The 14,147-nt window shown below is 47.1% G+C and overlaps 1 protein-coding gene across 2 annotated transcripts in view; it reads right to left on the bottom strand.

Moving 5' to 3' along the window:
- The window catches only part of LOC129826333 (tetratricopeptide repeat protein 28-like), a 255,197-nt gene that overhangs the window by 16,933 nt on the left and 224,117 nt on the right, over positions 1 to 14,147 (bottom strand). For both annotated transcript variants that reach the window (XM_055886932.1, XM_055886931.1), the window contains exons 10-13: positions 9,634 to 9,763; positions 9,210 to 9,428; positions 7,725 to 7,884; positions 4,599 to 4,739 (exon numbers count right to left, since the gene is read on the bottom strand). In XM_055886932.1, the coding sequence (XP_055742907.1) occupies positions 4,599 to 4,739; positions 7,725 to 7,884; positions 9,210 to 9,428; positions 9,634 to 9,763 (650 nt within the window). The remainder of the gene's footprint in view (positions 1 to 4,598; positions 4,740 to 7,724; positions 7,885 to 9,209; positions 9,429 to 9,633; positions 9,764 to 14,147) is intronic.

Here is a 14,147-nt window from a genome sequence, read left to right on the forward strand (position 1 = left end):
ATGAAGGCAGGGAGCTGATAATGGCTTTTCCAACTCTGCCAATTGAAAAAGGAGGATTCACATGCCTCTGAACTGGCTAAACAAAGGAGAAAATACTTGTCATGTTTTGTCTTTGATCATCATGTCTTGTCCCTGTGCTTCCCTCTGCTGGTCTTATTAGGTTCTTTCCCTCTTTCTATTCCTCTCTCTCCTCCTCCCTCTTTCCCTCTCCCGCTCTCTCTCTCTATCGTTCCGTTCTTGCTCCCAGCTGTTTCTCATTCTCCTAACGACCTCATTTACTCTTTCACACCTGTCCCCTATTTTGCCCTCTGATTAGAGTCCCTATTTCTCCCTCTGTTTTCTGCTTCTGTCTTTGTCGGATTCTTGTTTGAGGTTTGCTGTTCTGTGTCCTTGTTGCGCCCTGTCGTGTTTTTTTGCCTTTGTCAGATGCTGCGTGTGAGCAGGTGTCTATGTCAGCTACGGTCTGTGTCCTCCTGAAGCGACCTGCAGTCTGTGGTCGCGTCTCCAGTCGTTCCTCTCTACTGACAAGAGGTTTTCAGTTTCCTGTGTTGGAATTACCTTTGAGAAGATCCAGGAGAATCATTGTTTGTTTAAGAATGGAATAAAGACTCTGTTTCTATTACGTCGCTTTTGGGTCCTCCTTCATCAGCATAACAGAAGAATCCGACCAAGAATGGACCCAGCGACTACGGATTCTCTCAACACTGCCGTCAAGATCCAGGGGGCAATGCTCGGCAGACACGAGCAGGAATTGTCTGCTGCTCGTCATGCCGTTGAGACCCTGGCCGCTCAGGTCTCCGATCTCTCAGGACAGTTTCAGAGTCTTCGTCTCGTACCACCAGCTACTTCCTGGTCTTCCGAGTCTCCGGAACCTAGGGTTAATAATCCACCATGTTACTCTGGGCAGCCCACTGAGTGTCGCTCCTTTCTCACCCAGTGTGATATTGTGTTCTCTCTCCAGCCCAACACATACTCTGGAGAGAGAGCTCGGATCGCTTACGTCATATCACTCCTTACTGGTCGGGCTCGGGAGTGGGGCACAGCTATCTGGGAGGCAAGGGCTGAGTGTTCTAACGTTTATCAGAACTTTAAGGAGGAGATGATACGGGTCTTTGATCGTTCAGTTTTTGGGAAGGAAGCTTCCAGGGGTCTGGCTTCCCTATGTCAAGGTGATCGATCCATAACGGATTACTCTATAGAGTTTCGTACTCTTGCTGCATCCAGTGACTGGAACGAGCCGGCGTTGCTCGCTCGCTTTCTGGAGGGACTCCACGCTGAGGTTAAGGATGAGATTCTCTCCCGGGAGGTTCCTTCCAGCGTGGACTCTTTGATTGCACTCGCCATCCGCATAGAACGACGGGTAGATCTTCGTCACCGAGCTCGTGGAAGAGAGCTCGCGTTAACGGGGTTTCCCTTCTCCGCATCTCAACCATCTTCTCTCATCGGCTCAGAGACTGAACCCATGCAGCTGGGAGGTATTCACATCTCGACTAAGGAGAGGGAACGGAGAATCACCAACCGCCTTTGCTTCTATTGCGGTGCTGCTGGACATTTTGTCATGTCATGTCCAGTTAAAGGCCAGAGCTCATCAGTAAGCGGAGGGCTACTGGTGAGCGCTACTACTCAGGTCTCTCCATCAAGATCCTGTACTACCTTGTCGGTCCATCTACGCTGGACCGGGTCGGCTGCTTCCTGCAGTGCCTTGATAGACTCTGGGGCTGAGGGTTGTTTTATGGACGAAGCATGGGCTCGGAAACATGACATTCCTCTCAGAGAGTTAGGGAGGCTCACACCCATGTTCGCCTTAGATGGTAGTCCTCTCCCCAGTATCAGATGTGAGACACTACCTTTAACCCTCACAGTATCTGGTAACCACAGTGAGACCATTTCTTTTTTGATTTTTCGTTCACCTGTTACACCTGTTGTTTTGGGTCATCCCTGGTTAGTATGTCATAATCCTTCTATTAATTGGTCTAGTAATTCTATCCTATCCTGGAACGTTTCTTGTCATGTGAAGTGTTTAATGTCTGCTATCCCTCCTGTTTCTTCTGTCCCCTCTACTCAGGAGGAACCTGGTGATGTGACAGGAGTGCCGGAGGAATATCATGATCTACGCACGGTCTTCAGTCGGTCCAGAGCCAACTCTCTTCCTCCTCACCGGTCGTATGATTGTTGTATTGATCTCCTTCCGGGGACCACTCCCCCTCGGGGTAGACTATTCTCTCTGTCGGCTCCCGAACGTAAGGCTCTCGAGGATTATCTGTCTGCTGAAGGCATTCAGATGGATCCCGCTAAGGTCCAGGCTGTCAGCGATTGGCCCGTTCCTAAGTCACGTGTCGAGTTACAGCGCTTTCTCGGTTTCGCTAATTTCTATCGGCGTTTCATTCGTAATTTCGGTCAAGTGGCTGCCCCTCTCACAGCTCTGACTTCTGTCAAGTCTTGCTTTAAGTGGTCCGGTTCCGCCCAGGGAGCTTTTGATCTCCTCAAGAAGCGGTTTACATCCGCCCCTATCCTTGTTACTCCTGACGTCACTAAACAATTCATTGTCGAGGTTGACGCTTCAGAGGTGGGCGTGGGAGCCATTCTGTCCCAGCGCTTCCAGTCTGACGATAAGGTCCATCCTTGCGCTTACTTTTCTCATCGCTTGTCGCCATCGGAACGCAACTATGATGTGGGTAACCGCGAACTGCTCGCCATCCGCTTAGCCTTAGGCGAATGGCGACAGTGGTTGGAGGGGGCGACCGTTCCTTTTGTCGTTTGGACTGACCATAAGAACCTTGAGTACATCCGTTCTGCCAAACGACTTAATGCACGTCAAGCTCGTTGGGCATTGTTTTTCGCTCGTTTCGAGTTCGAGATTTCCTATCGTCCGGGAAATAAGAACACCAAGCCTGATGCTTTATCCCGTCTCTTTAGTTCTCCTGTGGTTTCTACCGAACCCGAGGGGATTCTCCCTGAAGGGCGTGTTGTCGGGTTGACTGTCTGGGGAATTGAGAGACAGGTAAAGCAAGCACTCACTCACACTGCGTCGCCGCGCGCTTGTCCTAGTAACCTTCTGTTCGTTCCTGTCTCTACTCGTCTGGCTGTTCTTCAGTGGGCTCATTCTGCCAAGTTAGCTGGCCACCCCGGCGTTCGGGGTACGCTTGCTTCTATTCGCCAGCGGTTTTGGTGGCCTACTCAGGAGCGGGACACGCGCCGTTTCGTGGCTGCTTGTTCGGACTGCGCGCAGATTAAGTCAGGTAACTCTCCTCCTGCCGGTCGTCTCAGACCGCTTCCCATTCCTTCTCGTTCACGTTCTCACATCGCCTTAGACTTTATTACCGGTCTGCCTTCGTCTGCGGGGAGGACTGTGAGATCCGCCAATAAACGTAGGATTAAGAGTCCTAGGTATTGTCGCGGTCAGAGAGTGTGGCTTTCCACTCGTAACCTTTCCCTTACGACAGCTTCTCGCAAGTTGACGCCGCGGTTCATTGGTCCGTTCCGTGTCTCTCAGGTCGTTAATCCTGTCGCTGTGCGACTGCTTCTTCCGCGACATCTTCGTCGCGTCCACCCTGTCTTCCATGTCTCTTGTGTCAAGCCTTTTCTTCGCGCCCCCGTTCGTCTTCCCTCCCCCCCTCCCGTTCTTGTCGAGGGCGCACCTATTTACAAGGAACGGAGGATCATGGACATGCGTTCTCGGGGACGTGGTCACCAGTACTTAGTGGATTGGGGGGGTTACGGTCCTGAGGAGAGGAGTTGGGTTCCATCTCGGGATGTGCTGGACCGTTCGTTGATTGATGATTTCCTTCGTTGCCGCCAGGGTTCCTCCTCGAGTGCGCCAGGAGGCGCTCGGTGAGTGGGGGGGTACTGTCATGTTTTGTCTTTGATCATCATGTCTTGTCCCTGTGCTTCCCTCTGCTGGTCTTATTAGGTTCTTTCCCTCTTTCTATTCCTCTCTCTCCTCCTCCCTCTTTCCCTCTCCCGCTCTCTCTCTCTATCGTTCCGTTCTTGCTCCCAGCTGTTTCTCATTCTCCTAACGACCTCATTTACTCTTTCACACCTGTCCCCTATTTTGCCCTCTGATTAGAGTCCCTATTTCTCCCTCTGTTTTCTGCTTCTGTCTTTGTCGGATTCTTGTTTGAGGTTTGCTGTTCTGTGTCCTTGTTGCGCCCTGTCGTGTTTTTTTGCCTTTGTCAGATGCTGCGTGTGAGCAGGTGTCTATGTCAGCTACGGTCTGTGTCCTCCTGAAGCGACCTGCAGTCTGTGGTCGCGTCTCCAGTCGTTCCTCTCTACTGACAAGAGGTTTTCAGTTTCCTGTGTTGGAATTACCTTTGAGAAGATCCAGGAGAATCATTGTTTGTTTAAGAATGGAATAAAGACTCTGTTTCTATTACGTCGCTTTTGGGTCCTCCTTCATCAGCATAACAATACTATTTTCACAGAAAGCTAATATTCTAATGAATTCCCCTACCTAACAGGATCCTGTCCACCATCAGATAGGTTTCTTATTATGGGAATGTGGGGGAATTAGAGATGAATGATAAAGGCTCTCTTTCTCCACTGAAGTCCTCTAACTAACTGCTCTTGGAGGTCAGTGTCTCACACAGTGTCTGTCTCACCTGTTGAACAGGTTGTTTCTGGACACCATACGGAGAAAGCCTGTGGGGTCAGTCACAGAGTTGAGTTTGTTGTTGAGCTCCTCAAACTGCTGGTCCAACAGGTCCCCTGCCTCACTCTCTGTCTCACTGCTAGAACAACCCCTGAGAGAGAGAGCAAAAGAGAGGGGGAGAGAAAAAGAGAGAGATTGAGGGGGGGAGAAAAAGAGAGAGAGAGAGTGATAGAGGGGGGGAGAGAGAGAAAGAGAGAGAAATTATACTGTTAGACATGCCTGCATGCCCACACACACTCCTGCTCACACACACACACAGACACGCCCAGCCCAGTTTCCCAGGCATGGTCCAGAAAGAGCCCTGACAGGAAGCAGAGTTAAATCCTCCCTTTTATATGCTGCTAATGCTGATCTAGCCAGCACCCAGCAGGGAGTCTGTTCTGTTACTCCATCCTCTACCCCCTTTCTGTCTACACCCCTTCTCTCCCCATACACCCCTCTATCTATCCACCCTGCCCCCCACTTTTACCCCCATCCCATCCAAACCGCTTCCATTTTCCTCTGTCAGCTCACTGCTCTCATCGGTTCCAAATTAAACCATGGGAACTGGTGCTCTCATCTAAAATCTCTCTCATTCTTTCTCTCCACTAATCCATATATTCGCTGTAGCCTCTCTCTGAGATCCATTCCCAAGAAGGCCCCTCTCTGTCCACATCTCTCTAACACACGGCATGTGCAGTAACACATGCTAGTAGGTGGTGAAGGTACATAGAATACTGTACAATACAGGTCAGAAGGTATGGAGAGATGGGCAGTGGGGAAAGGGATAGACTCTATGGTAGACTGGTTTTATTAATGAGGACTGAGGAGACACATTCTTCCCAAATATGGATGCTACTGTGGAGTTATTACCCCTCCCTCTCTCATCCCCCCTCTGCCATCCCTCCTTTTTCTCGGTAATAGTACTCTCTCTGTTTCTGTCTCCCTCCCGCTATCTCCCCCTCCCACTTCCCTCCTCTGTCCCCCTCTCTATATCCTCTGTGAAAAGTGAATGGGGCGGTAAGTGGTGCCATATTGTGGCTAGCCAGGCGTAGTGGCATGTGGGCTTCCTCCCATTGGAGCAGTAAATTACTCAGTAATGGGGCAGGAGGGCACGGCAGGCTGGGGATTGGCAGTGGGCACACTGGATGGCCACTAAAGGCTGAATCCTAATTTGAAAAATGTGTGTCAACTTGAAATGTTGCATAAATCAAGCAAAATGTACAGGCAACTGCCCAAATAATGGAAACACATGAGTAAATGAGGGATACAAAGTATATTGAAAGCAGGTGTTTCAACACAGGTGTGGTTTCTGAGGTAATTAAGCAATTAACATCCCATCATGCTTAGAGTCATGCACTAAAATGCTGGGCAGGCCATTCTTTTGGCTACAATGGCTATGCCCCCATGGGATGACAATGCCCCTATCCAAAGGTCATCAGTGGTCACTGAATGGTTTGATGAGCAGGAAAACCTTGTAAACCATAAGCCATATTTGCTGTCTCAGTCATCAGATCTCAACCCAATTGAACACTTATGGGAGATTCTGGAGTGGCGTCTGAGACAGCGTTTTCCACCACCATCAACTAAACACACCATTAACAAAACACTAAATTATGGAATTTCTCGTCGAAGAATCGTGTCACATCCCTGCAATAGACATTTGTAAAATCTATGCCAAGGTGCATTGAAGCTGTTCTGGAGGCTCGTGGTGGCCCAACGCCCTATTAAGACACTTTATGTTGGTGTTTTCTTTATTTTAGCAGTCACCAGAAGAGAATGATAAGGAAACGTTTACGTGGAAGTTCAGTGAGACTCAGAAGTACAGTGAAGGCACTTGAAGCAGGGGTTGGAACCGAAAACCGTAAAATAACAAAACCTTTAGAGGAACAGAAACAGGAAGAAAGTGATCTCAACTGTGCCGGTACAGAACGGTTATATTCAAACCATGAGAATTGGTATATAACATCGTTTTCATTTCTGGTTTCAAAATTTCAGTCCCACAAAAAACAGCAACAAAGTGCCTATACAAAGTCCTCACTCTGTCACTCAGAAACCTCTTCCCCTGTCTGCCTGACAGCTGGAAATCTTTGCCAGTGTGTGTGTGCTTTGTAGGCTTCCTGCCCCTCCCCCCACGAAGCACAGGTTACTGTACTGACGTTACAATCCTGATTCAAAAGAGAAGAGAGGGATTTTAAATTTGAGAAGAATGGATTCAGTTTTTCAATGCTAGTTAAGGATACTATAGTTATCACGTTTCACATTGGGTTTATCAACTACAGAAAGGTAAGAGGTGTTTTTAATTCCGGTGCTGTTCACACACAAACTTGTTAGCTAGCTAGCTCTAGTCCAGCGTTCGGGCCCAATTTAGTTCAAAGGACATTCAAAGTTCCTCCATAGAACCCGCTCCTCCATAGGTAGGCTATGATTCTGTGGGCCTGATTCAGATAATGCATGTCATAACAAGATGGCCAGCGCTTCAAGGTTCGAAGCGGTTCAGAACTTTATTTTGCTGATTGGGAACAAAAAAAATAGTGGTTCTGTTCAGAACTAAATGATTAGAAAATAATTGTGGTTCCAACCCGTGCCCTGAAGTAAACCTGCAGTTTGATTGCTCACTTAATTTATTTGTCATTAACTGTTCCTTTTTCAAGGTCACTTCAAATTACGCATAGTCCGTCTAACAAGTCTCCTACCACCCCTGCATATCACTCCATCCATTTCCCTCTGTATCTCTCTGCCTTCCTCCTTTCCTCATCTCTATCTTCTTCCTCTTCTCTGCCCTCAGTAACCTGTCTGCTGTGTTTTCCTGTCTCCCAGTCCCAGACAGTATTTGTTAAGTGAGTCCGGTGGGCATCCAGAGAGCCATTATTCTGTCTCATTGGTTCCCAGTGGGAGCAGAGAGCAGTTGTTTAGACAGATATCGGGGTCCTGTCATCACACCATGCACTCGGGAGAATGACTCCTTGAGACTGCATACAGAGCAGCATCCCTCTATGTGCATCAGCCAGTGCCCACTCTATAGCATGCATGGTATATTCTGAGCTCCAAGTGGTGGAGGTGTGCGTGTGTGTTTGTGTGTGTGTGTGTGTATTACCTGCTGTAGTAGGATTCTACCCCCAGGGCCTCCCGAGCACTGGCAATGTGCTGCTCCAGAGACGAGCCGCTGGCCACACCCCCTCCCCCGCCCTCATGGAGGTCTGGCCCACCCTCTGTCACGCCCTCTCCCAAGTACACCTCATGGAACTTCAGGATGCCTTGGAGAAGGAGAGAGAGAAAAAGAAAAGGAGAAAGAGATTATTGCCAACAAGTTAAATGTATTGGTCATATCACAATGGGAAAATGAATAGCACTACAATACACTATGTCATGATGCACACAGCACTAGTGGACTTATTCCACTACAATGAAAGTGTAATAAAACCAGTTTAGCTGTCTTCAGGCCACCAAACGTGTTAACAATAAGAGAACATATGTAGAGATTGCACGCTGCAAAACTGTAAGTTACGCTACATAAACTAGCACATCTGCAGAGCAAAATGAATAAACAAATAACGTTCAATAAAATATAAGAGTGGCTGCCTGTGCCATCTGCTCCGTGCCATGGGAGCTGAGATGTTGGGGGAGAAGGGAGGGAGGAGGGGGGACTACCACAGCAGTGTTGGTGGTAGATACTGCGTGTGGGGGTTGAGTTAGGCTTTGAATATGTTCACATCTGTGAGTTGGCAGACAGGCTGTACACCAGTTCATTTATTAGAGGAGTCCCTTTACTGACTAACGGTTCCTTTGACCCAGGTCCTGTGCTATGTGTATGCCAGGGGGAGAGAGAGAGCAGAGGGCTGATTACAGGAATGGTGACCTCAGGCAAGAGGCAGCTCTTTCAACCTTTCATTTCCCTCTGCAGTACTACACCCGTCTATATTACTACTATTAGACACGGCAGCCTTGGCTCTGGATTTTATTAACCAATCAAGGCTGGTGGGCGTGTGTTATTATGGCTCACAGCTTTCATTCACACTTTGTCTAGTAGGGCTAAAAGAGAAGCACAGGCTAGCAGTCTCCCTGGCAGCCAGAGCTGTCAGTCAGGCGAGAGCTATGACTGGGCTTCAAAGCCCCCTCTATTCTCTTTGGTGAGAGAGAAAGGCTATGGAGTAGCCTACTCAATACTAAAGGCAGCAAAGCTTGTTTGTGTGAGAGATTATGTGTGTGTGCGCACAAGAGTAGGTGTGTGTGTTTCCCTGTTGAATTGTGTGTGAGGATGTTGATTCATTGTGCAAGTGCTGTTTGGCTCTGTCATTCTCGGTTACCATGGTTCATCGGCAGGTGCCCTGAGAGGCAAGGCTTTCTTACCCTCTGAACACAAGCCACGCCCTCCAGGACTCACAGCTAAACAAAGCACAATCAAGATGAAATTCAATGTTTGATTGAGTGTGTATGTGTGTGTTTTGTGTCTGTATAATGTTTTCTATAATGTGGCATAATAGATTTGTACAGATTTACATAGTACCCTTACAGTTCATTGTATCAGCACACAGAGGAACTGAGTTAGTTGATATCCGCCTCCCTCTCCCCCAGGTCTTACCTGCTCCTGGAGCCAGCAGCCAGCTGTACAGGTACCCAGCAGCCATGGAGAAGTAGAGCACCAGGGCCCTCTGGCTGTTCACCGTGTCCAGGATGTGCTCCACTGTGACTGGGGTGTAGGGGTCTGAGTCCTGCTGGCCTGTCTGCCTCTCCACCAGCAGGTCAGCAAAGGCCCGCGTCCGACCCCGCTCTGCCACCGCCAACGCCTCGTCATGGTGGCCTGGACAGCAGAGGGTCAAATGTCAACGCTAGATTTTCTAGCTATCAGCGAGTGAACACGTACAAATGTGTAGTAGTGTAAATATTTTGCAACTAATAGGTAAAGATAGGCAGGAACATGAAAAGAAAGTAAGAGAATAGCAGACAGAATGAAAGAGGGAGGAACGGTGAGGACGGAATGCGGGAAATGGATCGCGTAACAATACCTAGGCTGACAAGGACCCTCTGGAGTGCCTGGTAGGAGGAGGTCTGCAGGTCAAACAGAGAAAGTTTGTAGTCGGTGCTGTGCTGGGCCTCATGACGAATGGTCTCAAACAACGCAGATGCTCGGTAGAGCTGCAGGACAAATAACACAACCACAGATAACGATCAGTTACTGTATAGTACACCCTCTGTTCACTGTTCACTCCATGAGCGACTCAAAGGTAGAGAGATAAGAGCTCAGACAGAGACATGCAGTAGCAGAAAGAAGACATTAGATGGCAGAAGCCCTCCTCAGTGTAAATTATATTTGATATCAGCACAGCTCCCTCAGCTCCCTCTCTTAAACACAGGTCTGATATTCAATACAGACACCCTCCCCTCTCATCTCATCCACCCAGACAAGAGAGAGGGAACTGAAGATGCTAAGCCATCGCCTGGGCTTCCAAGACACACAATGTCTTCGAGGGAAACAGTGTGTCCACAGAACACTATGTCTCCCTGATCCCTCTCAAGACTTATTTTCTCTGTTCAGTCCCAGACACTATTAGCCTGGAGAGGGAGAAGGAGAGGGAGAGGGGGGAGAGGTGGTAGGGCAGACAGAGTGTGGGCGGAGGCTGTGCTGTGCTATGCTGCACACTAGAAGTCCAGGCCAGCCAGGAGTGCTGATTCATAGGAGTTGGTATTGATTTCCTATTCCTCCTCTGTTGGCAGGCCTTTAAGATGACTGAGAATGTTCCACCTCCAAATCCAGTCTGTAAGAGGCCACCATTGACACTAAACTACGCACACCAACCATTCAGATAGCTGCTGCCCTGGTACTTGCACATGGAAGGGATGGAATTGGAATGAATCAGGCATGTATGTGTGTGTGTGTGAATGGTGAGGTGGTTACACCTAGCCAGGTCTATCCCCAAGGTCAGCCAGTAAAGTATATCAGATGAGAGGAGAGAGGGCGAGAGAGAGAGAGCAGAGTGTGGTTGTGCAGCCTTAGTGCTTGTTGTCCAGGCTGGGCTGGCTGATTCTGCTGATATGGCTGCAGGCTGATTGCTGGGCATACAGACATCCCATTAAGAGGGAAACTAATTTCCCACACTGCTAAAAGAAAACAAAAATGCTGTGTCTGCAATGTCCTACCTACATGCTATAAAGCTAATATCAAAAATAGGGGTATAGGACATTTACACTGAGTGTACAAAACATGAAGAACTCTTTCCATTACATAGTCTGACCAGGTGAATCCAGGTGAACGCTATGATCGTTTATTGATGTCACTTGTTATCCACTTCAATCCACTTCAATCAGAGTAGATGAAGGGGAGGAGACAGGTTAAATTAATTTTAAGCCTTGAGACAATTGAGACATGGATTGTGTATGTGTGCCATTCAGAGGGTGAATGGGTAAGACAAAAGATTTATGTGCATTTGAACGGGGTATGGTAGTACGTGCCAGGCGCACCGGTTTGTGTCAGGAACTGAAACGCAGTTTCCTGTGTGTATCAAGAATGATCCAACACGGGGTGCGGTTTCAACATGGCTACGTAAAGATGCGTTCCGAGGCATCTCCACTAAGGTTTTATACTTTTATGTTTTAACCGTTTATCTGTCAAAATGAGAACACACTTTGCACTCCTACTGGCTCTAGCAACATTTGGGTGGCATTCTTGGATATGTCTGGAACCGGGAAAACGAGACGAAGCGGTAAACAAGAAGACACGACGAAGACTAGCAACAAGATGGCGGATGCTAACGTTATGGAGATACTATTCACCATCCACGCAGAAATGGCTACATTACGCTCTGATTTCATGACCAAACTTTGTTCCTCAGTGTCAAGTCTAAGAGCTGAATTTATGACAGAAGTCCAGTCAACTATCGCAACACTACAAACAACTATCGCGACACAAACCCCAAAAATAAAGGATATGGAAACATCATTAACCGACATCGATAAGCGGCTTACCAAATTGGAGACTAAAAACGACGAGCTTACCTCCGAGAACGTGAAGCTAAAAGTTAGTCTAGAGCACTGGTTCCCAAACTTGTTATAGTCCTGTACCCTCTCAAACATTCAACCTCCAGCTGCGTACCTCCTCTAGCACCAGGGTCAGCGCACTCTCAAATGCTGTTTTTTGCCATCATTGTAAGCCTGCCACACACACACACTATACGATATGTTTAATAAATGTAAGAATAAGTGTGAGTTGTCGTCACAACCCGGCTCGTGGGAAGTGACAAAGAGCTCTTATAAGACCAGGGCACAAATAATAATCAATAATTTTGCTCTTTATTTAGCCATCTTACATATAAAACTTTATTTGTTCATCAAAAATGGTGAATAACCCACCACAGGTTAATGAGAAGGGCAGGCTTGAAAGGATGCACATAACTCTGCAATGTTGGGTTGTATTGGAGAGTCTCAGTCTTAAATCATTTTCCACACACAGTCTGTGCCTGTATTTAGTTTTCATGCTAGTGAGGGCCGAGAATACACTCTCACATAGGTACGTGGTTGCAAAGGGCATCAGTGTCTTAACAGCGCGATTTGCCATGGCATGATACTCCAGAAATCTGGCAGTGGCTTCTGATTAAATTCAATTTTCACAGAACCGCTTGTTGCAATTTTGATGAGGCTCTCGTTCAGATATCGGTAAGTGGACTGGAGGCAGGGCATGAAAGGGATAACGAATCCAGTTGTTTGTGTCATCCGTTTCGGGAAAGTACCTGCCTAATTGCGCACCCAACTCACTCAAGTGATTTGATCTATCAAACTTCACATTGCTGATAAGCTTGAGTTCATTTGCACACAAAAGAAATCATACAATGATGGAAAGACCTGTGTATTGTCCTTGTTAATGCAGACAGAGAAGAGCTCCAACTTCTTAATCATAGCCTCAATTTTGTCCATCACATTGAATATAGTTGCGGAGAGTCCCTGTAACCTAGATTCAGATCCTTCAGGGGAGAAAAAAATTCGCCCAGATAGGCCAGTCGTGTGAGAAACTCGTCATCATGCAAAACGTCAGACAAGTGAAAATGATGGTCAGTAAAGAAAACTTTAAGTCTCTCAATTCCAAAAAATTTGTCAATACTTTGCCCCTTGATAACCAGCGCACTTCTGTATGTTGTAAAAGTGTTACATGGTCGCTGCCCATATCATTGCATAGTGCAGAAAATACACAAGAGTTCAGGGGCCTTGCTTTAACAAAGTTAATCATTTTCACTGTAATGCTCAAAACGTCTTTCAAGCTGTCAGGCATTCCTTTGGCAGCAAGAGCCTCTCGGTGGATGCTGGAATGTACACAAGTGGCGTCGGGAGCAACTGACGCCACTATGTCTCGATGTCACTATGTCTCCTGTCATGGCTTTTGTGCCATCAGTACAGATACCAACACATCTTGACCACCAAAGTCCATTTGATGTCACAAAGCTGTCCTGTACTTTAAAAATATCCTCTCCTGCTGTCCTGGTTTCCAGTGGTTTGCAGAAGAGCATGTCTTCCTTAATTGACCCCCCCATAAACGTAACGGACATATACCAAGAGCTGTGCCAGGCCCGCCACGTCTGTTGACTCATCCAGCTGTAACGCATAGAATTCACTGGCTTGTATGCGAAGCAGTAATTGTTTCAAAAGATCTCCTGCCATGTCACTGATTGCGTTGTGAAACAGTGTTGTTTGATGAAGGCATTGTCTGTATATTGTCTGTTTTTTTTTACTTTTCCCCTAGCATTGTCCGAGCCATATCCGCGGCAGCAGGAAGAATTAAGTCCTCCACAATAGTATGGGGCTTGCCTGTCCACTCGGTAGCTCATTATATAAGACACTTCTAACCCCTTCTTATTAATGGTATCTATTGCTTTTAAACATGTCTTACTCGAAAGTCGTCTTAATTCTCACTGAAAAAACTCCCGTGGCTTATTTTCCAAATTGGCATGTTTTGTTTCTAGATGTCTGCGCAAGAGTACAAGGCTTCATTGAGTTGTGAGATAGTACTTTTGCACATATAACACACTGTGGCTGAGGAAAGGCACTACTCCCAACATAAGTGAACGCCAAATCAATGTAGTTCTCATCATATTTGCGCCTCTTTGATGGTCCAAAGTCCCTGTCTGTTGTTTGGGTCTTTCCCGGGTACATACGGACCGTTAGTGGAATTCCCACGAGAGAGTAACGGTTAATGTGATTGGATGTTAATTATTTGACTAGGCTTCCTGTATTTGACATTGTGTTGTTACAGTTGAAGTCGGAAGTTTACATACACTTAGGTTGGAGACATTAAAACTCGTTTTTCAACCACTCCACAAATGTATTCTTAACAAACTATAGTTTTGGCAAGTCGGTTACAACATCTACTTGATGCATGACACAAGTAATCTTTCCAACAATTGTTTACAGACAGATTATTTCACTTACAATTCACTGTATCACAATTCCAGTGGATCAGAAGTGTACATACACTAAGATGACTGTGCCTTTAAACAGCTTGGAAAATGACTTTAGAAGCTTCTGATAGGCTAAT

Source organism: Salvelinus fontinalis, chromosome 28 (genome assembly GCF_029448725.1).
Source record: "Salvelinus fontinalis isolate EN_2023a chromosome 28, ASM2944872v1, whole genome shotgun sequence".
Lineage (NCBI taxonomy): Eukaryota > Metazoa > Chordata > Actinopteri > Salmoniformes > Salmonidae > Salvelinus > Salvelinus fontinalis.